The 24,564-nt window shown below is 45.6% G+C and overlaps 2 protein-coding genes across 3 annotated transcripts; both read right to left on the bottom strand.

The window, feature by feature from the left end:
• Nucleotides 1-1,416: 1,416 nt before the first annotated feature.
• IVD (isovaleryl-CoA dehydrogenase) lies at nucleotides 1,417-18,524 on the bottom strand. Its single transcript, XM_055814110.1, has 12 exons — nucleotides 18,352-18,524; nucleotides 16,229-16,318; nucleotides 14,262-14,313; nucleotides 11,332-11,501; nucleotides 9,761-9,854; nucleotides 9,150-9,286; nucleotides 8,060-8,156; nucleotides 5,379-5,472; nucleotides 4,076-4,157; nucleotides 3,585-3,689; nucleotides 2,838-2,910; nucleotides 1,417-2,700 (listed from the first exon to the last, which is right to left on the bottom strand). The coding sequence occupies exons 1-12, from the start codon at nucleotides 18,496-18,498 to the stop codon at nucleotides 2,567-2,569; spliced, it is 1,275 nt and encodes a 424-aa protein (XP_055670085.1). The 5' UTR covers nucleotides 18,499-18,524; the 3' UTR covers nucleotides 1,417-2,566.
• Nucleotides 18,525-18,612: 88 nt separating this feature from the next.
• On the bottom strand, nucleotides 18,613-24,189 carry KNSTRN (kinetochore localized astrin (SPAG5) binding protein). 2 transcript variants are annotated; one of them, XM_055814112.1, is made up of 8 exons: nucleotides 24,053-24,189; nucleotides 22,824-22,953; nucleotides 22,615-22,671; nucleotides 22,285-22,384; nucleotides 20,446-20,560; nucleotides 20,070-20,131; nucleotides 19,848-19,922; nucleotides 18,613-19,025 (listed from the first exon to the last, which is right to left on the bottom strand). In XM_055814112.1, exons 1-8 carry the CDS (start codon nucleotides 24,057-24,059, stop codon nucleotides 18,894-18,896), a joined length of 678 nt encoding a protein of 225 aa, XP_055670087.1. In that variant the 5' UTR covers nucleotides 24,060-24,189; the 3' UTR covers nucleotides 18,613-18,893. The 2 variants fall into 2 exon arrangements, with proteins under 2 accessions (XP_055670087.1, XP_055670086.1); XM_055814111.1 differs by having other exon boundaries at nucleotides 23,996-24,146.
• Between the last annotated feature and the right edge of the window lie 375 nt (nucleotides 24,190-24,564).

The raw sequence follows: 24,564 nt of genomic DNA, 5'->3' as shown, positions 1-24,564 counted from the left end.
GCCCTCCCCAGCCCTTTTCATACACAGTGAAACCTGCCCAGCGCAAGGAAAGCCGGCCCCTTGCCAAGGCAGCCTGTGCTGCGCTGCCAGGGAAGCACGATTTGATTAACATAACCCTGCTTAAGATTTATGAATCTCTCCCTCCACCCTGTCCTGTGATGTGTTAGGCATTGATTCATTTCACCTTTAACTCCAAGGTGCTGAACAGCCTAGAAAGTGAAGGCATTATTTATTATGTGTATTAAAAATTAGACCTCCCCAATGTTAAGAGGACAGGTTTCAAAATCTGCAGGCCCCTTCCACCTTAGAAAACCTATTTTTAGCATCCCAACATGGCTCCACACTCATTAGAGAAGCTCCTCTGGTCAGAGTAGGTTTATAGTTGGACTCTATCTTAAAGGTCTTCTCCAACCTAAGTGATTTGGTGATCCAGGCCCTATGTTCTTGTGAGGGTCTTCAAGGAAAACTGCAGTGGTTCACTCCTGTTTTAAAGAGCTGAAGAACAAACAGGTAAAATACGAGTTTCCAATATGTGCTGGAGAGGCTGTGCCTGTGCTCTGCACCGCCCCTGCAAGCGCTTCCACCACACTCCAGTTAAATCTGCTGTTTTACTGGGACACAGAAACTGCAGCTAGTGTAGAGAGCAAGGAGCTCTGCAGCTCCGGCCGCTGCACAGCTGCCCTGGCCACAGCCTGCCAGGAAAGGCACGGGCAGCCCATGGCGCTGGGGGGGATGAGGGGCTCAGGGATTTAGGGCTGCACAACTGCCCTGACTCACCACAGCACAATCTGCTCCCCAAATCATTTGGGCAAATCTGAAAATTCCTGCCCTTGGTGTTTCAATGAACACTGGGTTGGGGTGCAGTAACTGCAGCAGTTTTGTGACTTGCACATCCAGGAGAAGACAACATCTGTATTTGTTCTGTGATCAAATATAAACGTCTGGTCACGTAAATAAATTCTTACATTAATGTACAGTAATGCACTTAGTGCTTCACATGTGAAGTGCACTTCACTTGTGCTTCAAGGCTCATTCCCAAAGCATTTTCAGGTGCAGCTCAACAAGATATTCTTGGCAGGCCACCTCTGTCCACTCTGCTACCTCCATCCAGAGATTAAGACTGAAAATTAAACCCTGGGACACTTCCAGAGTGACAGCCATCCACTGGCCGAATACAAATGAAGTTTAGGAAGAAGGCACCACCACCGTAACTTTAGAAGCTCTTTCTAGCTCTCAATTAAATGAAGTTTTGTAACTTTTATAAACACTGGGTGATGGGTGACCTACCTGGTGATTCAGGAAAGTGAATTTTTCTTCAATCCGTGGCATTTTAAAGTTCTATATTAGTTTACTGTCACCTAGTATAGACAGATGTCAACAACAACAACAACAACAAAAATACACAAAGCTTTAAGCTCTTTTTTGTTAAAACTGCTGGGATGTTGCCTGCATGGCAACTGTTTAATTAACTGTTCTGTCATATTTACAACATCCAATTTTTCTGTGTGATTCATCCTTTAAGGCTTGCATTATTCTGTGCAATTTTCTTTAATAAAGCTAGGTAAACTTGAATTTGCTGTATATAATATGAACCGAAAACACCCACAAATACTGCTGCACTCGCTCTGACTTCTCTAGCCAACCAAAGGTGGAGTGTGAGTACATGCTTTTGGCAAAAGAACAACCTTTGGGGAAAAAAAAAAAACCCACAAATCAACAAATAACCCCAACCCAAAAAGTCAGCCTCCTCCTGCCTGCTTCATTCATGGATGTCACAATACAGGTCTGACATTTTAACTGTTCCCAGAATGATGGATGGCGACACCTCTGGATGAATAACACCGCGGGAGGCAGTCAATCAGAGCAGCAAAGACTTGGGGCTGCACTGAAATGTCTTGAGAAGCAGCAGGAACAGGAAAGGAAGTATGCAAAGAAACAGATGTGGCATTTTAACGAGGTTTTAGGAATCATCACCCAAAACACTGCTTGTGCATCGATGATGCTTAGAGGGTTCATGACAGCCACCCCCATGATGCGGTTGGTGCCAGGTTCCCAAAATGGAAGTTATTAATCCCATCAGAAGGTCACAATGGGAAATTTCACCTTCCAGTGGTAATACACTAAATGCTAGCTATGTAATGGAACTCTGGTGTTGGTTTCTGGTTTTTTTTTTTTAAAGAACGAAATTGTTCCTTCACTGCCCTTTTCCTTTAAGGGAGGGTGACTTTCTGTGCTCAGCAAAGGCACACTGCTCACCAGCCTGCTTCAATGGTGATACGTCCCCTGGGTGAACCTCAGCCCTGTAACGCTGAGAATCAGGATGGCTCATGAACAGGATGAATCAGGATGATCACAAGAAGAGAAAAAACATTTTTTCCTTCCATGCTACCATGTGACTCATTTTGTCAAAGCCCAGTCCAGCAGCATCTGTTCACAGAGCAGGGAGAAGAGAGTCTGCAAGCGACGATCCCAGAATCAGAAGCAAGGAGAGAAGGAGCTTTGCGCTCCAGCCTGTGCAGGCAAAGGCCTCATGGTGGTCAGGGTACTGCCGCTCCACCGGCGGACGTTACTTGAAAGTGGCATTGAAGGCCCTGCCGATGATAAGCCTGCGCACTTCACTGGTGCCTGCCCCTATCTCGTAGAGCTTGGCATCCCGCAGGAAACGCCCCATCGGATAGTCGTTGATGTAACCGTTCCCGCCTGCCATCAAAAAGAAGTCACCAGTCATTTCTTCGATGTCGGGGGCTGAGGGTGGGACGGGGGAGCACACTGCTTTGGCACTGCACTTGGCTCCCTCCCGCAACCACTCACAGAAACAAACGCTGCCAGGGACTTACCCAGACACTGGATCCCATCCAGCGCCACCTGGGTAGCACACTCTGCTGAATACAGGATCACTCCAGCACAGTCCTAAAGGAAAGTGACAACGACGACAGTCAGGAAAGGTGTCCCCTGCCCATCTCCAATCTTTGTGTCACTCTGACCTTTCCATTACTCTACAGACACCTGCTAAGATGACCGAACTACTTAATCACAAAGGCACAGGATTCATTCCCCAGTGAGCAAGAAGCAGCAGCAGCCTTTCACTCACTGCAGAACACTTGTGTCAGGCCTGTAAAGGCCACATGAAGACAGAAACAGAAAAAAAAAAATGACAGAAAAAAAAGAGAGCACCAGGGGAGGTGGTCTCTCACAAATGCACATCATACCCACAGGAGACCGATGTGATTTGATTTGGGATGCAGGGCACTCTGCTTCAACTGCTAACTGCTCGGTCCCCTCCTTTGACAGAGATGTGGCGACAGTGCTGGCTGCGGAGATGCCAACACCTCAGAATGACTGCTACAGCTCCTTCCAGCAGCCAGATACTGTGTTTGGGCTTCCAATAAACACCTACCGATGCTGCTAAGTCTGTTGCCTTGTAGAACAAGGCTTTCATTTTCTTTGGAGGCGAAAAGAAAAGCACTCGGGGACTCGAGCGAGTTATTTTAACCCCCAGTGCAGAACCTCCACCCTGCTCGTGATCTGGCACCAAAGGGAAGGAATTCCCCCAGCAGACACAGCCCAGGTGGAAGCCAGCTCACCTTTGCATTGAAATGGCCCTGGTCACAGGCCTTTGCCACGTTGTAGACGTACTGCCGACATGCCATCAGCCGCGTGTACATATCGGCCATTTTGCCCTGCATGAGCTGCATGTCGCAGAAGAGAAACATTAACATGAGCAAGGGGAAGATCACCTTCTGCCCGAGCGCTAGGGATCACCCATTCCCCAAACTATCTCAGAGAAACCCGACAAAAGAGAAATCATGGATTCAGCAAAGACACAGCAGGGAGCTGGAGGGTCTCTCCATTCACAGGCTCCCAGGTGGCAGCAGCAGTCCCTCACCCACCAACTCAGGTAAATGGGCTCAGAGATCCTTTCACCTTCTCACCAACGTCATTCCATCGTGCAACCCCAGCACAAACACCACGCAACCTCCTCTGTGCAAAACCCTCCCGTGACACAGCTCTCGTCATCTTAATTTTAAAGAGAAAAGCAAGATGAGAAAAATTTCTAATTCCTTTTCTGCCTCACCTGGAAGTGGCCAATTTTCTGTCCAAATGCTTCTCTTACATGTAGGTATGGAATTGCATGGTCAAGAACAGCTTGCATGAGCCTAAGAAAAGTACAGATATGCAGGAAAAGGAAAACAGAACTATTAACTATTAATAAAAAAACCTCGGAAGTGTAATCTAAGGCAAAAAGATTCTCACACCTAAAATGATAAGGCTGCTATCTTCCTGTAGCTCCGCTCACACAACGCTAAGAATAAAATCCAAAGGTCCCTTTTTTCTCCTTAGTGCTCTACATATTGCTCATTTGGGACATCTTGTGGTAAGGTCTTACTTTCTTAATTCAGGGGACCGAGATGAAGAGCTGAAGGGCTTTCCTACAGCTGCAGCCAGGGCAGTCTGTGCTGCCTTGCATCTCCAGAGAGCGCTGACTCAAGGAGTACTAGCCAACACCATAAAAACCAGCATAGGCAAGAACAAGAAGGGTGAAAAATCCTCCTTCTGCTTTGTGGAAGATGGTCTTTCCGCATGAGGATTATACAGAGAGACCAACAAGAGGACAAGAGGACTGTAGGGTAAAAACAATTACTGGGGAGCTTAATGACTGAATAAATGAAGAACAAAACCTTTACCCAGTCCAGTGGTCCCTCTCTGTGACAGTCTGGATAGCCTTTTGGATTTTAAGGATGCAATGAACTGGTTATTTCCAGAGTAATACACACTGTGGGGCTACAGAAGCATGCAGTCAGGGACCAAGGTGGATTTGCCACCTCTGGAAATGTTCACATCAAGGCTAATATTTCTAAAAGCATGCTCTGGAGGGTCTGTGGCCTGGGCTACACTGGAAGGCAGAGATCTGCAACCTTTCTGGCACTGGTTCATTCCATCCCTTGCCCCTCGGAGGGTGTTCCACACAGATGCTTTCAAACTAAAAAACCCGCAAACCTGCAGGAGGAGTGCTAAAGGAGAAGGTGGAGCAGATGCAGAGCACGCCGTGGCTGCCTGGGAGTGCGGAGCCGAGCACCCTCCAGCAGCAGCCCAGCTGAGCAGCCATGGCACAGCTGGAGTACCCAGCAGCTACGGGATCTCCCTGCTCGCCTCCCCTGCAGCTCGCTGCCTTCCACGGCTCTGGCCCAGCACCTCCTCCCAGCCTTTCCTCTTCCCTCAGAAGCTGCCCCAGTATCTCAGTTCTCCATCCAAGATGCTTCCTGCTGAGATCTGCAACCACCACTGGAGACCCACCGGGCTAGGTGAGAGTGAAGGATCCTTCTGGCCTATAAAAGATGACAAACTATAAACATCTATAAAAGATGACAAACCCTTACCCCAGTGGGCCACCAGATAGCACAAGTCTCTCCAGGTCCAATCCACTCATCAGAACATAGACTCCTTTGCTCAGTGTCCCCAAGATATTTTCAGCTGCAATTGGCAAAGGAAAGTGATTTACTTATGTGCAAAACTGTTGTCCAAGGGCCCATGCTCCCTGGGGGGAGGACCGCAACTTTCAGTCCCATTCACCTCTCTTTCTGGCTTGAGACACAAACATTCAGGATGAGTTAGACAGGCACTGAGTTTAAATACATATACTCCCTACCACCAAAATGTCAATATTCAATCCAAGCAAAGCCAAAAAGGAAAAGGCAGTAAAGGGTTATAAAGTGCTTGCACAATCGCTGCTATTCTCTCACCTCTTTTCTAAAGGGTAAGGTGCTCTCCAGAGATCTTCCCGCTCAGCACCAACAAGAATAGGAGACTTAACAGCCTAGGAGGACAAAATGGGAGCCCCCTTCACCATCCCATTAGCTTGTATCTAACCCAAACTGACAGCATTACCATCTGATGTCTACCGAGTGTGTATCTGAAATGAATGCAAATCCTTGTCTGATATGCTTGGGACACCTCTGAGCATTCCCAGCACAGGAACCAAAGCCTACACAGCAAGCAGTCAAAGCTCGCCACTCATCACATGTCAGAGTGATGTACATTAGTCTTCTGAGATTGGAGAATACGAACAATCATTATCCCCCCTTCTGTGAGAGAGCCTGAACAGAACACTGCAGTTGTTACAAATAAACGTTTTAAAAAGACAAGTATTATTTCTGTGAAAAAGGAACAGGAAAATAGCCACATTAGGTAACGGGCTGAGAAAAAACTTCAAGAAACTGTTTCACTTTGGGGCAATCTGAAGCACGTGCTGATGTTAACAAGTATAAAAAGAGAAGCAGGAACAAAGGGCTCACCTCAGCAAGGCTGTACTCTAACCATTAGCAAAGAACTTAAAAGCCCAACAACTGCGCTTTGTAGATGGACAGAGATCGAGCCATATAGGAGAACTGATATATATTTCAGGATTTGACCACAAGAGATCTGAGAGGTGTGATATGCAAAGCGAAAATGAGACGGGACTTGGACACATGCAGATAAGTCTCCTGATATAATCTGCTTTTCAGTGGCAAAAGCTCATGGACTGCATTGTCTCCTGCTTACTGAAAAGCATGTTGATGTAGCGTATGGAGAAGTGCAGCTTCTGCAGGGTCATCATCATGATATGGGGCTAGAAAGAGGAAGAAGAATGAAGCTTGGCTTTCAGAGAAAAACCTCAGAAGGGCCACAGGCGAGAAAGAAAAATACTAATACCAAACATCACTTTGAAGAACAGAACACTAACGTCAGCATCAGTAATAATACAGTGACAAAGCTGTTCACGAGTAATGACATCTTACAGCTAAAAAAAGGACTGAATAGCCTGAACACTTTCCTGTACATCCAGGGAAAAGGGATGGATAGGTATGTGGTGAGCTGAAGGACGTGCGTGCTGACTGCACAAGGGGGGCAGATCTGCTGGCTGCGTATCACAGAAAAAAGAAAAAAAAACCCACCAAAACCCCCAAACCCCTGGGGCTCTGAATCAACTTTTACCAGTACAACATGACCGAATGAGTCCATGGACAACAGCCACTATGAGAGAAACACCAGCCATTCAGCAGAGCGTGGCTGACAGCGAAACCCACATAATTTAAAGTGGATGGAATTGCAGTGCTAAAGGACATCTTGATCTGAGAGAAAGATCCTGCAGACATATGAAATAGCATCAGACTGGTTCAGCTTCCAAGGCAGAAGATCAGAAGCAGCATCAATGGCCAGAGTGCAAAGTGTGTTAACTTTCAACACTGCAATGATGTGCTTCTCCGAGTTATCAGAAAATGGAAATCCTGTTACCATGAGAACATGCTGTTCTGTACGGATGATTACCCAGGAGATGATCTGAAGACTGGGGCACTGGCCTTTCTGATTTCAGAGCGGAGGGATCCAATAAAGTTAGAAATGTCAGATTTCCGCTGAAACTCTTCCACTTACTGCAAAGCAGCTTTTGGTGGTGTATGGGGAGCAGGAGAGTTACTTGCTCTGCAGATATGCAATTAGGATTTTCATGAGCTCAGATAAGGCATCTCCTCCACTTGCTATATAAAGGCTGTAATTTTTCTATCAACAAAAATAGCCGCTGGAGTAACAGAAATGGCCATTACGGTGGTCCCTGCTGTACTAATGCATGGTGGGAAGGATGTCCATTTTCAGGCCCTGACCCCAAAATAAGGCAGAAATGTTATGGGCAACCCAAACGTCTGTTGGATAGTCTCCAGTGACTTTGGAAAAAAAACACCCTTGAAATAAGCTCTCCGATATACAAGATGGGGAGCTCTAATGGAAACAAATGAATTTGTTCGGAAGCCCCACCTCAGCTTTGCAGAAGCACTGGTTAAGAGTTAGGTCCACGAAGGTGAGCCAGAAGTTACCTGACAAGGGGTGTGCTCACTCACTGCAATCCAGCAGAGTGCACTTTTCCAGTTTCGCTAGCTCTCTTTTGAGGCTGCCAAAGAGCAGATAACCATCTGCAAAGCCCGCTAGGTCACAGGCTGAACACGCATGTAATTAGCGATCCAATTTATCTGATCAAGAAGACAGGAAACCACCACGTGCACACTGCCATGATTTGAACGCAACTCACCTGGGATCTTGCAGTCTTCAAAGATTAATTCACAGGTATTAGACCCTCGCATTCCCAGCTTATCGAGCTTCTGGGCTGTGCTGAAACCTGGCATTCCCTGCAAAGTCAAGACAGTTAAAATACATTTCAAATCTCAATTCTGACAGACTAAATAAAATCGCTAGAGATCTGTGGAACTTCCCTGACCACAGGAACATGAAGGGAGTCAAAGTGAACTGCCCACTCTGGGAACAAGAACAGGTGTAAGTGCAGAGGAAGCAAATGAGCAGAGAAAAATGCACATATGTGGGGTACATATGAACCCAGTGCATCCATTTTCTAATGCACGTAAATATCAAATACATAAACTGGACAGCTGCCAACACTGACTCTCCCAGAGTAAGGGCTGCAAGCTTTGCCAGTAACTGAACTATTTAATCACTGTCAGGTTAAGTCCATCAGAAGGCTTACTGATCTCTGAGATTATACATTTCCAGTACCATCTATTTTATCACAGCTTCCTGTCTTCCTTGTGGTGAAGGTGTATATAGCATAGCCCCAAATCTTTAAAAGGGAAGAAAAAACCCATTTTCCCAGGGTTCCCCATTGAACAACCTGTTTCTGCTCCCTGCCCATGAATGTTTAGGTCATTTCAGGATTCCAAAGGGGCAGTGCAAAAAAATGGGAGGAAGAAGTTAATAGAGGTCTTCTAATGTCTTGGCTTAAAAAAAGCCCAACAAAACCCAGCCCACCAAGTTAGATAATAGGATAGTAGGATGTATTTACAAGGCCTCCAATATCTCTGTCAATTTTTGGCAACAAGCAAGCCCTTTCACGTTGGAATCTTGTCTGCTCTCTCTACACTTTTTGGCCTAAAGACTGGTGACATGCTTGGATACGCCAGGGGTGCCCAGCTGACAGCGCAGTATGCCATGTCACCGCAGCAGAGGACTAGTCTCACAGATTTATACAATTGTCAGAAAGTAGTTAGTCATTGAGCAAGGGGGTGACAGTTATAGAAAGAAAACTAGCTGGTTTCTAAATGAGCCAGTGAAGGAGCTAGCTTTAGAAAACCCACTACAATAATACTTGTGAGAATTGTTAAACCTACCCGCTCCACAATGAATGCAGTTATACCTCGGGAGGCTGGAACAGCATTAACATCAGTTTTAGCATAAACAATGAGCACATCTGCATCTGGTCCATTGGTGATCCAAAATTTGTTCCCATTCAAAACAAAGTAGTCTCCTAGAAGCAAAGAGCTGCAATCTGTTAGTTCACAAGAGACATCAGACCAACACCTATATCCTCACTCCATTCATTTCAAAACAGGCTTTCAAGGATGCTCCTTAAGACCCCTACAAACAGCATGCGCAAGTTGCTCCTGAGTTCAAGAAAGCTAATTTCCTTAATTTCTGGAGTCCAAAACCAGTTTAACAAATGCTTGACAAACTAAAGAACCTACCACTGGTTCCATCATACCATCAACCTCCACAGCCACAATCAGAAGCCCACTTTCAGACCTTCAACCGTGCACCTCATGCCTTCACTACCTGGCTTTATAACATATTGAATCTCCTGGGAGGCAGCACAAGCCTGCAAACATGGTCTGGTATATCCAAGACCAAGCACCGTATCTCAGTGGTGTTGGGGAGTTTAGTCTAAATTTACAGCAGACATTTACACCAGCAATCTATCCAGACAGCACACGACAAGCCTTACCTTTCTTATCTGCTTTCAGCTTCATGGACACGACATCAGATCCAGCATTAGGTTCGCTCATTGCTAAGGCTCCAATGTGCTCCCCACTAATTAGCTGGAAGAAATGACAAATACTAGAAAGGGAGGAAGAGCAGTAGCATTGTTTCTGTTCCCTCTTTAGCCTGCCTTCTTTTTTTTTCTTTTTTTTTTTCCCCCTCTCCTCCCCTCTCCCCTGCACTGAATCTCCACAGTAGCTGTTCCGTGTGAGAACAGCAAATGAGAGCTGCTGTTCCTGGTAGAGTCCTAGCAGGGAGCTCCCTTGTACTGCTGTGCTGAGGGAACAGAACCAAATCACAGCGGGATGAGAAGGATGACTCAACTTATGTCTGAGCTAGATGAGTACAGCCCTGCTTATAAAACACCATCTCCAGGAAGATGCCAAAAGAACCATGCAGGCAGCCATATGCCTTTCACAAGCTCCTTGTTCTGGGCTTTATGGCTGCCCTTTTACATAAACAAGGATTGTTTAACACAAAAGGCCAATGATGGGGATGAAAAGAGATTGCAAAGTCCTTAGCAATGTTCTCATAGCCCAGTTCCCCCACACTTGCACTACAAAAGCAGATGGACATCCTTCTTCTATGCCTGCTCATACCAGGCTCTGTCATAGCTGTTGCTTCCTGTTCCTTTCATCCTGCCCTTTTCTCCTTGCTTCCCCCAACCCTTTTTTTTCTCCCTGTGTACTTTTATCCGTCTTCTGCTCCTTTTGATCTCTTTTTTTAAAAAACAGACTCAACACTTAAGATATATGTTCAAGCAATTCAATCCATCAGTGCATTTCCACAGAAGTCTTTGTGATCTGTTCAAAACTAGTTAAGTACCCTGTCACAAACCAAGACAAGCAAGAACTAAAGTGATCACACATCTTACTGAAAGGCAGCGAATGAGGGCATCAACATACACCTGAGCAGCAATGAGGACAATTCAGAGTTACATATTAGCAGGCTGCACAACGCTGTGAGGAAGTGATACTATACTTTGCATGTGGCTTAAATCAAGTTTCTTGCACTGATAATTTTAGTAGCTGGGATTCAATGTATCAGCTAAGTTTTTCCACGCATTTAGAAACCTGAGATCTGTTGAACATGCTTTTGAGTCACAAACATCAATGCCCCAGATGATGAAGTTTCGCATGTAGTTAATCAGCATAGGCAAACCAAGCACCTAAGCAGTGAGAAATGGAAAACATAATAGGAAAGCAGTGACTTTCATTCAGAAATCTCTGACCGATTTCAGAATTTGGAAGAATATCATCCAGCGCCACCTCAAATCCTCATTTACTAACGCAGCTCCAGAGAGCTGGACTACGCTGCCTACAGACGTGGAGCTTGGCACAGGCAGAGGTCAATATGGATTAACAGGACAAATATTAACACAATAGAGAAGGGCAAGTTTAGCAAGTAAGGTATTTCCTAAGGTTGGGTGACGGAGATTGACTAGTGCTTAAAATGCTACACACCATGAAAGATGTTCATCCTTGTACACAGCCAAAACCCAAACCCTTTCCAGTTTCACCTCTTCCAGCCACGTACCTTGGGTAAGTACTTGTTTTTCTGGGCCTCGTTGCCGTTACGCACTAGCTGGTTGATACAGAGGTTTGAGTGGGCACCGTAACTAAGCCCGACAGCTGCTGATGCACGAGAAATTTCCTCCATCACCAGCACATGGTCCAGATACCCCAAAGCAGATCCACCATATTCCGCTGAAAAGAGAAGAGAAACCTCATGTCAACCACCATGGAGTATATCACACATGCACGGGGTCCCAGGGTCAGGCTCAGCCTTAAATGAGACCCAAGACACAGGGCAGCTTCTGCTTTTGACTGACACTGTCCCTGAGCTGGGACCTCTGGCCTTCCCCGTCATCTGAATTTCAGTTTTCTTATCTTAAAGGCACAGTGATATTACTTCTTCAGCATAATCAATAATTTACTGCATATTTGTACAGCATAGTTTTATACATAACATGCCTAAGGATACATCTAAAACATCCTACCAATACTTGCAGAACAATGAGTCCTTATCAACCATCCTTAAGTGCAACCTTAATGTTATGACAAAGATTAAATCATAAGGTGGCAATGTGTATTCAGTGAGAGGACAAAGGAACACAGGGCAAGTCTGTAAAGTCCATGCATGTTTGTCGTAACAAGGACCCCTTAACAAGTGAGGAATCCTCAAACTGCTCAAGAAGTGGGGCACTAGGGACTTTCCTAAGCCCACAAACATGCAGGAGACCAGCATTTTCATGGGTATCCAGTTCAGAAGGAGAATGATCCATAAATGTAACTGCTGTGATTCACCAGTGGCAAGACTGCAGATTTCAAGAAAGGATGAAGTGAGACAGAGCAGCACGATCATCCTAACTGGGAATCCAGCTAGGCACACCGAGCTGAGTCTAAAACTGGTGGTAAAGATTAAAGGTACACAGTAGAACAGGGAGAGGGAGAAGGCAGGAAAAAAATGAGAAGGCTGAGAAATGCATAATGTCCTCAAGCAGCTGACAGCCCACAAATATATAGAGATACACCTACACACACACTTATATACACCCAAATACAGTCACATCCCAATGTAGAAGCTTTGTTCTGCAGGCAAGCAGCAGGTGTACTGCCAAGAACTAAACCAGGAGGTCATAAACACTGCGAAGTAGTCAGGGAGGTAACCCGGGAACACCTACTTGTCATCCAGATGAATGCTGTAAGCAAGCAGCAACAACAGTAACAGCAAATACGTTTGCACACTTACAGTGCCCAAAGAGCTGAGTGTGTAACCTGGGCTCGAAGAGGGCTACTGTTCCTGACTCATCAAATTAACACAACAGCCACTGGCACTACACGCAGCCTTTCCTCCCATGGCACTCATTCTGACTCCTGTCTTTATCTGCAGGGCTCTTCGTCCTCTGAATCACCTCTCACTGCCACAATCAACGTTTAGGGTTTTACCATCAATATCCTAAAAGATGGGTTTAATAATTTCCCATATATGCCAAAACAAGAGAGTTCTCTACTCACTCCCATAGAACGGATGGGTTTGGTGCTATTGCCTCAAGACACAAACAGTAACTGCCTGCTGTAAGCAGGACTGGCCCATGACTGCTCTGTACTGCAAGGGGTGCATGAAAATAATCCTGCCAGTCAGCTTCTTGTATAATACAAACCACAGTGTGACTTAGAATGATGCTGCCCTTTCAGAATTAGTCTTTATGTACTATTGTTCCACAGCAGCTACATATTTGCATTTCTTAACTTAGCTCTTAATAAAATGAATGGAAAATTACAAACCAACATAGTTTTCTTAGTTTTAAGAAGAAAACAAAAAGTACTGTTATTTAAAATGCTCCCTTAATAGACTTGATCCACTGGTGCCCAAACACGCCATTTAATTGAGCATACATCTTCGTAAGATTTCACATTATCTTCACATCCTAAATCCCTGTCCTCACCTCCTGCACTAAAGCCAAAGCCAATAAAGAAAGCACACACAACTCCACGATCAAAAATAAGGCAAAAAATTCTGGGTATAGGAAGGTTTTAGAGGTAAATCTTTGAGGAAATCAAAAAGGACAGGGCTCATGAGGGGACGGCTTATTTATAGTGTGGGAAACTGCTGTAAGCCTCAGGCACAACATCAAAGAAGAAAGAAGGTAAGAGTGAGAAAAAACAGGAGCAGCAGTAAATTGGGAAGAGTAAAGAGAAAGAAAGCAGAAATACAGACTCTTTCAAGCAGACTCAGTGCCACTGAAAGAAATGCAGAGGCATTATTTCAACGCATTGCTATTCAGCTTGCTTCTGCAGAAGCCTTTGCACACGCACATCCAGAAACACAGACTTCACGATGGGGAAATAAAGGCCCCATTGGCTGCTTTTCTCCACTAAGGGCTTCTCCTCATTACACTGTGTTAGTGCATTCAGCATGACCATAGCAGCCTCAGTAATCTATAACATTAATCAAAACACTTTTCAACTAACCTGGACAAGGCTGAATAAGATTTACCCTGATTTTTTCTGACTGGTTGGACGTGGTCAGCTCTCCATTAGTTATCACGGCTTTTCAGAGCATTGTTTTATACCCTTTAACTTCTCCTATTAGAGATGGATGTTTGTTCTAGGATACTTTTCTTCAAAACTTGCAGCAAACGCTTCATATTAGAGAAGCGCAAACATGCTCGAGCTGCATATGTTATATCTGGAGAAACCATTTCTGAGCAGTACTTCTAAACTGTAAAAGGCATTCTGTTAATCATCCAGAAGAAGTCTAACACGGAAAAAGGATTCCAAGTCAGTAAAGAGTAACAAAAGTTGCGAAATACTTTTTAAAAAACACAAAGATAGGAGCTTCTGGATAAAGCAGGTGTCACATCACAGACAAGGTTGTTATGAACCGGAAAGCCTGTGTTTAAGTAGTCTCTCTTTTGTTTGAGGAGTCACCCAGTAGAAGGTAAAAGGTGGGGACAGACTTACCAGGAGCCGTGATCCCCAGAACGCCCAGTTCCCCGAGTTTCTTCCAAAATTCCTACAAATACAGAACAAGCAATCAGTCCAGACGCACAGTCAGAGCATCAGCATAAGAAGTTTTCCCAGGTAGCTCACTGAACACATCAATTTACCTTATTCTTGTGATATCTCCAAGATAAATACATAATACCTACTCCATCTGCAGCAGCAGCAGCTCCATCCTTTGGACTAAGAACCCAGACAGACTTAAGGACATTAGTTACGCTACACACGGGAGTGGTCTGTTGAATCTGGTGAAAATTCACAAGTCTACATTTAATTCTGGAAGGACAGGTCTTAAGATTTAACTCACTGCCCAGTTTAAGAAGAATTTTAAATAATTAAAACTTCACATTAATTTAAAAAATTGCACTTCTAGACTTTCATATACTATCTCTTGCCAAAGATTACTTAGGATGTTATGACCTAAACTTATGCTTGCCTTTTACCTCAGGCATCCTTGTCACTGCTTTGGCAGCACAGTGTGGGCCTATGAGCCTGCAGCTGCTGCCAACAGCAGTTAGCACAAGCCATCCATGACTGAAACCACGGACTTATGTACAAGAGCTGCTATTCGCTGGTACTTTTAGTAAAACAGAAACTGGTAAGCAAAGCCATGGAAGCGTCCTTGGTAGAGATCAAAAAAAAGGGAACATTACAGCCTTGCAGGTGGTTCTAGAAAAGTTATAAGGTGACCACAACAGAGAATTTGTGAACACTTTGGACTTGTGAAGCTAAGGGAGCTGAATCCACAAGGGCCACTCAAACATGTAACCTGTAGGTTTTCAAGACTGCCAAGACACTAGACATGCACAGGGCCTAGATAAACATTACTGAGTCTTGCGTAGTTGAACTTTGTAACGTACATGTCCATCTGCTAGAGGACAAACCGTACTCCTTGTTCACCAACTCCTCCATTTGCCTACCACCCCGATTATCACTGGCAACGACACTGCTCAAGTGACAACCTCATGATTGAAGGCACAGAGCTGCCAGCTGACTTCAGACCTGCGCAACAGCTGTGTCTTGCACATAGCATCACAGAGTAAGAGGGAACTCATGACATAGTGCAGTAGCAAAGGATGTCCCCAATGAGGACCACAAAAATGCTGGGGGGCAGGGAGGGGAGCATCTCTTTGCTGCTCCTTCAGACTGCAGCCTCCCCTCCACTACACGATGGACCCACAGGTGAACGCTTGTCTCATGGCCTCAGCATCCAGTGATAATTATCAGCAAATAGTCTCCAGAGACTTCAGAAAGTATTATTCAATAGCTCTGGATGACATCTGGTGCACCAGGCTAAATTTATATACTTCACTTCAAAGCTGTGCATATATCCCTGAAAATGTCAACATCAGAGCTCTGGGAAATCCTAGCAGATGTTCTGAGCTTTTTAAGTCTTGTGGAGCTTATGAAAACCAATAGTTAGATATCTCATTTTCATCCATCAAACAATCCTGTTGCACAAAATTTGTTGTTTTTATTAGGAAGGCAAGTTTCAGCTAGACGGTCAAACAATGCTACACTTCAGCATTTGCACACAATATTTTCACAACAGATTTGAGAGGAAACTCAGCTGTCCAAGGAAGGGTCCTAGCTAGGAGAATACAAAGCATATATTGGAGGAGGAGTGTGAACAAAGCCAAGCAGAAATACCACAATAAGAATCCAAACAAAGCCATTATCAATCCTTTTTTTCAATTTTTTTTTTTTGATTGCATGCTGACTGGGTTCTGGCCCAGGTTGCTGAAAGTCATTAACAAAACATAAAACAGGAAACCAAAAATTGTTTTCTATAGAGGCTTTCAAGTTTGAAAAGTTAATGCATATGTTCCTGTGGTGTGGACTAGGACTCTGTCTGGACTAATGTACAGATCAAAGTACCAACAGGCTTTCACTACCATCTATTTTAAATGCACACATTAAATACTTGCCCGCATGCCTTTGAATTCATTTTCCTGGTCAATCTGTTGGGCCTTTGGAGCCAAATGCTCTTGACAGAACTTTGTCATGGTCTGTCTAAGCTGGGAAAAGAGATGAGGAGAAACACATATGTTATACCTCATCAATATATTGTTGTCATCTTCTCTAGGATATTCCCAAAATTCCCCTGCCAGGCAACTCCAGGATCCCAAACCCAGAAGGAGAAGACCACAAGGAAATGGATGTTTCAGGTTACTAGCTGGAAGACCACATGAAAGGCCCTTTAATCTTTAAGTACATCAGTATCTTCTCTAAGTTCCTCTCAGTGTTTAACCTTAAAAATCTTACCCCACCCTGAGAGAATGTTATTTAACTACTGCCTACACCATGGTTTCAGGAGATGTTTTTGGTCAGGAAACTTTGAAAGTTGATGAATGGAACTTATAATGTATTATCCCCATCCAGTAGCTGTTTAGAGTTTCATTCAATTATATGCAGATGCTTGCAACAAGCATGCATACTAATTAAAATATGTTGGTGTATCAAACTGGAACTACATTAGCTATGGTGCTATTTTCTGCAGAGGGAAAATTTAATAAAGTTAGATATGCTCATAGACTCCAGTGTTAAAAATCTCAAAATTTATTCTAAATTTTAAAATTCGAATACTTACATTCTGCAGAAGTCCATACACACACTAATAAAATATATACAATACATTAAGTGTTTTTAATATGAAGATTTTAAAACTTTGTCCAGACTTTATAGGAGAGCTTAATAATCCCATTTTCCTGTTTGGTTCTTTATTCTGACAAATTAATGCTGGTGAAGGAACAATCTTATGAGACTGAAACCCGCTGCTGTTTAACCAGAACCTGTAGAAAGGTCAGAAGCAACAAACCAAAATATGCCCACACTTCTCTGCCTTTCAACCCCACAACCAAAGCATCCTCTTTTTTACAATTAAGAAGATATGTTAAGTTTCCATGACCTCCCAGACCTTGGTTTCCAGTACCACCAAACAAGCTTTCCCACCATTGGTACATTTAAAACTTAAAAAAAACCCAAACCAACCAACCCCAAAACACATTCAATGTTTCCACTGTGATAAAGCTGTCAGCAGTAAACTTGAGCATAAAGCTTAAAAGAGGGAAGAAAAGCAGATTAAACCATAATTATAACAATTTAGAGATTGAGGAATAGACTCAGACACACATCCCTGATAGTCTGAGCCAGTTTATAACAATGACAGTGCTCTTAATTCAGTTTAACGAACATTACTGCAGTCTTTTTTTTTTTTTAGCTTTTCCACCAGACAGATATGAACTATTGAATATTTTCCTCCTTTGACACCTACTGAATGCAGAAGGACAAAGAAACGAGTCAATTCAAGCTGATAAGGCTGTAAACCTCGAACACGAACCTGGCAAAGAACACTTCTCTCATAAGAAAGCAAGAACGAGTAAGTTTATTTGGTACATTCGTGTTGTTGCTGTCACGGCGGCCTGGGAGGCAGGGCTACAGCTGCAGGTCTGAGGCCCCAGGAACAGCGCTCCAGCGGCCGGCCTGGGCCAGCGCCTTCCACCCCGTGCCTAGGGCAGCAGGGGGCTAAGTGCCATGCTGGCTGGCACCAGGCTGCGGTTGAACACAGGAGGAAACAACAAGGCAAGGCGCCGTTATCCTAAACGCCTCGGTCCCCGCGCTGGGCAAGGGGAACGCGCTAGGAGAGCCGCACACCCCCTCGAGATTCGACCTGGCCCAGTTAACTCGTTCCTTTGGCGATCACACTGCTGACGGTTTCTGACAAAACAGGTCCAGCGCGAATGCAGGGCATGTTTTCTCCCCCGAGCGCTACGCTGAGCAGGCTTTATCGTGAGGAAGCGCCCTGTCGCGATGACGCGGCGGCAGCGCGGGCTCAGGCCGGGCCGTGGCTCCCGCAGCTGCGGGCCTTTCCCGCCCCGGCCGCGCCACGCCCCCAGAGCGCGCCCGGGGATAGGCCGGCTCCCCGCGGCGTCGGCCAATCACCGGGCGCCAGCCCCGACACACCCCCGGCGGGGCGCCGCTGGGAGCCCCCCCCTCCTCCCCCCGCTCCGGCCACCCGCCACCGGCGGCGCGGGGCCCCGGCGGGCCCTACCTGCCGCTGCTCGTCGCTCAGCCCGTTCACCGTGTCGTCCACCGCCAGCCCCGCGCAGCCCCGCCGCCGCAGCCCCAGCGCCTGCAGCCGCCGCGCCCGCCGCAGCCCCGCGCAGCCCGCCGCCCGCCCGATCACTGCCGCCGCCATGGCTGCCCCGGGCAGGCACCGGCGCGCAAGCGCGGCCCGGCCCCGGGGGTGCGCCCCGCCCCGCCGCCCGCCTCTCCGGTGGGGCCCGGAAAGCACCAGCTCAGCAGCGCAGGCTCGGGGAATTGAGAGCGCGTTTAATGATTAACTTAATGAGTTATAGCGCGGAGGAACCGAAGGATCGTGAGGAGGAAGCCGCTCGCCAGCGGCGTGCGGTAAGGAGGGTCCAGGCGAGGCCCCGGCGGCTGCCGGTAGAGCAGTAAGAGCCACGAGTCCTGCCCCGGCCGCTTGCCCAGCCACCGTCCTGTTCCTGCCCCAACAGAACTGGGTTTGCCAAGTAGAGACCACTAAACTATCAGTAAAACAGCAAAAAACCCAGTCTAGTCCATCTTCATGCCTCACATTGCCAGGAGCAGCTCCAAATCGTTAAGTGTTGCTGAACATTCCTTAATTTCTGCTTGAAAGGCAGAATGCTTCTCCAGGGACTGGTGTCTCTCTTCTTCTGCTGACTTCCACTTGTCCATTGCCATCTGCATAGAGAAGTCAGTGTACACCACACTTTACTAACACTAAAGTACTAACAGCAAAGCCAGGCTCTAAAGCAGCTCCAAGTAAAGTATTTGAACTCTTCAGCAGGGTCTTATGTGCTAAACTAACATCAGTTCACCCTGACTGGGGTGTCTTTTACCTTAGCTCCTTGAGGAAAACAGCAATTTATCTACAAGCAAAATTTCGGAAGTGATCTTCATTGATTAGCTCTTAAGCTTCTTACCAAGAATGGCAGAACTGTAGTTTGACTACTATTTTGGTCCATACATAGACTTATTGAAGCTGCTTACTGGTCTGCAGCAGTTCCCAAGCTAGATGAAGTCTTCTGAATCCCAGTGTAACAACTGGACCAGCAGATCAGTGTTCCGCCAGCGGCACTTACAAGCACCTGTAACAGTCCAGAACCTCTCTCAAGAGGAGTTGATCTACATAGATCCAGTACCAACATCCATCTTTACTTTGGAACTGATTCAGTCTAACTTGAAAGCTATCAGTCATTAATATCACTTTCACCTTCTGCCTTTCTTCAAGTTCAAAGGTATACGATTCAACTTGAAGAGACAGAGATGAGAATTAACATTGCCCCACTAGAAACTTTGCTTAAAGCCCTCTATTTAGAAAGGGAGTAACACATAACAGTTTCCTTCATGCATGTATGTTTATAACAAAAGATGAATACTGCAGGCTCTCACCATCTAGTTCATTTGGAGATTGGAGCAGGACTGGAGGGAGCAAAATAACCTTCAGAATCTCACTCAGCACCAGGTGCTCAGTACCTGGTTGAATCAAAGTCTCAGTCTTACCTGAAGCACCTCCTTTTCTTTTGCAGCTGTTTGATTAAATAGCCTCAATTCTTCTACGAGCTTCTCAGTTAACAGCTGAAGAGCCAAAAGGAAAATAGTTTAATATAATGAAAATGAATTGAAGTCTCAGCAGCTGTTTCAATCACATCAGTAGAGAAGGGCAGCAGCACACAGACCTCTCAAAGCCCATGAACTCCTACCACTATTTCAAAATTTTCTTACCACTGTCTGCTTCTGGCATTCCTGTGCCTTTTCTTCCTCCTCCAAAATCTTGCTGCCTGTAACTAATTTATGAGATGCATTAGTGAACCTCTAATATACAGATAAACTATTAGTTCTTACAAGCAGAGTTTTCAAAGTAATTTCCACAGCAAGAATGATGAAATTATTTTCAAAATTTATCCAGGACAGGGCTTACTACAGGAAGGAGCTTTTTCTCTTAAGCTACGATAAAAGTTTCCCCTGGAGCCACAGTAGTATTTCCTTAACAAGGAAGCAGAGTCCAAACATTTGATGAACAGTTATGACAGGGGAAAAAACCCAAAAATCATTCTGAAGAATGAGAACTAGAATGGGATGTGAAGTGCATAGCTCTTACCAGGATCAATGTTTCTGCTTTCTAAAATCACCATGCAAGTCTGCTGAAATTTCTTGAGCTTCTCAATTTCTTGTAGCAGGCCTTCATTCTCCTCCTTTAACTCCTTTATAGTACCCTATCATTAACACAGGTTTCAAGTGAAGCAAGTTACCAGAGATTTTCTTCTCATTAGTCACCAATACTGAGCTTGATGCTAATGGCTTAACAAGTGCTCCGCTAGCACCAACAATCAGATCTTGCCCTTCTGTCTCTACTACTGCACCAAATTAGTCTGTTGCAGACACTTACTCCTGCTTCTTGACAGGATCAATACATTTATCACATCCACATGTCATAGCAATTACTAGAAAAAGTCAATCCTAGAGATAAATTCCCTTTTGGCAATCCTAGCATATCTTTTCTTGTACTCCCTCCCATATATATATATAAGCATTTGACACACTGAAGAGCATATAAGCATTGGGAAGAAAAGGGCATCTTCGAATCTTTAAGCTACAGCATTATTCCCTACACATTTCAGATATTACCAGGCAATTGCATAAGCTGATCAACCTCACAAGTGGAATGCAATTCTCTAAGAGAATCAATAAGCATGTGGATTAGGGTGATCCAGCTGATAGCATCAGAAGCTTTTTGAACATTTCATAGGAGGTCTCAAAGGCTCTTAAAGAAATCAACCTGTGAGATAAAAGGAACGATCATCTCAGATTAGTAACTGGTTGAGAACCAGTTACTAAAGTGAGCTCTTATAACTGAAGGTTACAAGTAGAGCCTCTTGCACATGACAAAAACTGTGCCAAGTGTCTCCTGCAGTGATCTGCAAGAGGTGAACAACAATGTGCCAATTATGAACCTAGACTTGATAAGGAAATCAAATCTGTTTGAAACAAAATCCACTGAACAGTCCCAGCTCTCTCAGCCTTTCCTCCAGTCCCTTAATCATCTTGCTGGCCCTTGGCTGCACTCTCTCCAGTATGTCCATGTCTCCCTTCTACCAGGAGCCCAGAACCGGACACAATATTCCAAGTTTGGCCTCTCACTTGTGCTGAGCAGACAGGAAAAAAACTTGCAGAAAAATATAGAAGGCACTAAAAGATTAGGCAACAATATGAAACAATAGCACATGAAGGAACATAAGCTTATATAAACTGAGCTCTGTGTTAAATACTCGGAAGAGAATGAGGTCGCTGTCCCTCAAAGTCAGTGCACAGCAGTGAGCAAAAACCAAGGATAATGTTCTTCATTACTGAAATGAGACCATACACATTTCTGAACCTATACCTTCAATAGTGTATGCACTTTCACACGGCACTGTGTGATGGGCTACCAAAGCTAGCAGAAACTAGGCAAAAGGAACAAGGAAATCGGATAGTTTATCTACCATGTGTTAGGAGCTACAGATGAAAAAGAACTAACAGACCTCAAACCATCAGTGGCAATATTCACATTTTCTCTCAATGCAGCTAGGCATTTTCTCTCAACGCAGCTAGGAAGCACCTGGCAATATTAAGGCTGTTTTAATAAAATGCCATGCAAGTCTATAGCTGTGAACTTGAAATATTCTCCCACCAGGAGTTTAAAATGGAATTAGAACTCTGATGTCTACTTAAGAGATCTGGACGCATTATCCATCCAAATACATCTGCAGCTCAGCTGATTTCCAGGTTCTAGCAGATATTATGGGTATCAGGGGAGAAACCCTAGCCCACCCAAACTCTACTGACATCTGATGGAGACAGGAAAATGAGCAAGACAATCTTATGATCTGACTCTGTAGAGGTCAGAATATAAGAATTACTTAATGATTTGTTTACACACACACCCCCTTGCTTTGCTTACCTGTGCTCCTGTTAGTCTGGAGTGTAGCTGCTGTTTGGCTGTTTCTAATAGCTGATTCTTGGTCTTCAGCTCTGCTTCTAGTTTGTATCTGTTGATATGTCTGTAGAATCAAGCATCAAAGATTTAAAGGCAAAACCATCAGTATTACATTTCTTCTCTTTTACTTCCACAAATGTGCCCTTTTTTTGAAGCACTTGCTCTTGTTTCTGACCAAGGGCTTTAATCAGCAAAACTGAGCAAGAAAACCATACATGGGTGAAAGCTCATCATAACCCTTCAGAGGGAGCATTACTGCATGAGGGGAGCTAACAGAGATTTGAGGAAACATACCCTCTTGTAGCTGACTTCTTTGAAAGCGGTTCCACTTTCTTAGCAGATTTAGGCAACCTTAAAAGACAGGTAAAAATACAATTACCAGAAGACCACTGCATTCCTGCAGACTACCAAGTCTGTTAAGTTTGACAAAATCTGCAAAATGCTAAGCTGTCTTTAGGACATTTGCCAGGTAATAAATCCATCAACATTTTCTTTTCATTTACCCTTGGTTTGTAGCTTTGGAAATACCATCTGCTGGAACATTTGAGTTAAAAGAATTGGGATCTTCGTTGAAATCTAGATCTGGTGTTTTGCTGACACATTGTTTCTTTGAAGGAAAAGCCATTTGTATTTCTGCAAGAAAAAGACCATAACAACACTACAGTCTACAAGATATCACCATAATACACTGAACCTCTAGATCTCTTAAACCTTCAATTTGATAAATCAAAATTATATCTGGCTAGAACAGAGACTTTAAGGTAGCGACAACCAAGGGCAGTCTTCAAACTTTACCCATGATTAAAGGTCCAGAACAAGCCACAGATAGCTCAAATGGTAGACACTATTAAAACATAGTTACAAGCTAGCACTAATGAGAAAAAATTTGAAAGTGCCAACACAGGCATGATAACAGAGGGGGTCTCAACATCAAGCAGACAGTGGGGCACAAGGTTCTGAGCAAAGTCGTGCAGTACTGGAAGCAAAACAAACACAGCCCGCTCAAAACCCAGTTAAGAGAGCTTTACATTTCAATTCTCTACGAGTAGATTAATTTCTAAAATACCACTACTTTAGAGAACCATCTTCCTATGTAAACTTTATTTGGCTTTAAACCGCAGCTGTTTAGAGTATGTAATGTTTGTTCACAGCGGCTCCAGGAAGCCCCCCCGCCCAGTAAAGCGTTTTTCAAATGACATCCTCACAAGCGCGTTTATACCCGAGTAACGGAGCTCCCATCGGTACAGACTAGCTCCCGTGCTTTTAACGTTAAGCCCGGGTTTTTAAAATGCTGTAAATAGTATGAAAGGAATTCTGGAAGCAGGGTCCCCGCGGGAGAGCCCGTCGGGGCGAGGCGGCCCGGCGCTCGGGGTGGGGGGGGGGGAAGGCGCCGGCCCCCCAGGCCCAGCCCGGGCCGCCTTGTAGCGAGCTGGGCCCGCCCTGCGCCGAGCTGCCCCGCCAGCCCAAAAGGCGCCAGCCCAAGCCTTAAATAGAGAAAACGGCTGAATAAAGCCTGTAACCAGGCTTCGCCGCGGTCACCACAGAGCAAGGCAGAGTTCGAGCCCCCCCACCACAACCGCTCCCCCTTCCCGCGCCGGCCTACCCCGCTCGGCAGCCCCCGCAACCGGGACCGGGTGCCCTGCGGCACAGCCCCCCTCCCCCGAAGGGTACGCACCCGCGAGATACCCAGCGCGGTGCAGCACATCGTAGACGGGGATGCAACAGAACTCACCCTCCATAGAGGCCGATCCTCCCGCCGCCGTTTGAATCGAACCCGCCGCCAAACGGCCGCACCGCCGCCGCGCATGCGCAGGGGCGCCCGCCGGCCGCGCGCTGGCCCCGCCCCACGGAGCGGCCTGCGCGGGCGCGGTGCGCGGGCGCGGTGGCTGCGCTGCGTGCCTTCTTCGCGCCCTTTTCCTGAGGGGAGGGAAGGCGCTGAGGGGATGGCGGGCGTCGCAGGCGGCTGCGGTGCTGCTCCCCAGCGCTGCTGCCCGCAGCTGAGCCGGCCACCGGCGAGGCGGGGAGGGCCCTCCCAGCCAACCGCTACCTCGCCCTGTGGTTTGGGCACTCGAGGCCCGGAGCCCTCAAGGCCTTCCAGTGGGTGTCTGCACAGCACCCCCCTCCCCTTGCACAGCCAGGGTGCCGGTAGTGCTGCTTGTGTTTCAGGCAGTTACAATTACCCTCCCACAGTGTCAGGGGAAAGGAAGCATCTGCATAATACATTTCCCGACTTTATTAGATGTT

Source organism: Falco peregrinus, chromosome 9 (genome assembly GCF_023634155.1).
Source record: "Falco peregrinus isolate bFalPer1 chromosome 9, bFalPer1.pri, whole genome shotgun sequence".
NCBI lineage: Eukaryota > Metazoa > Chordata > Aves > Falconiformes > Falconidae > Falco > Falco peregrinus.
Note: the sequence above shows the minus strand (reverse complement) of the source record. Positions and strands in the feature narration are given on the sequence as shown.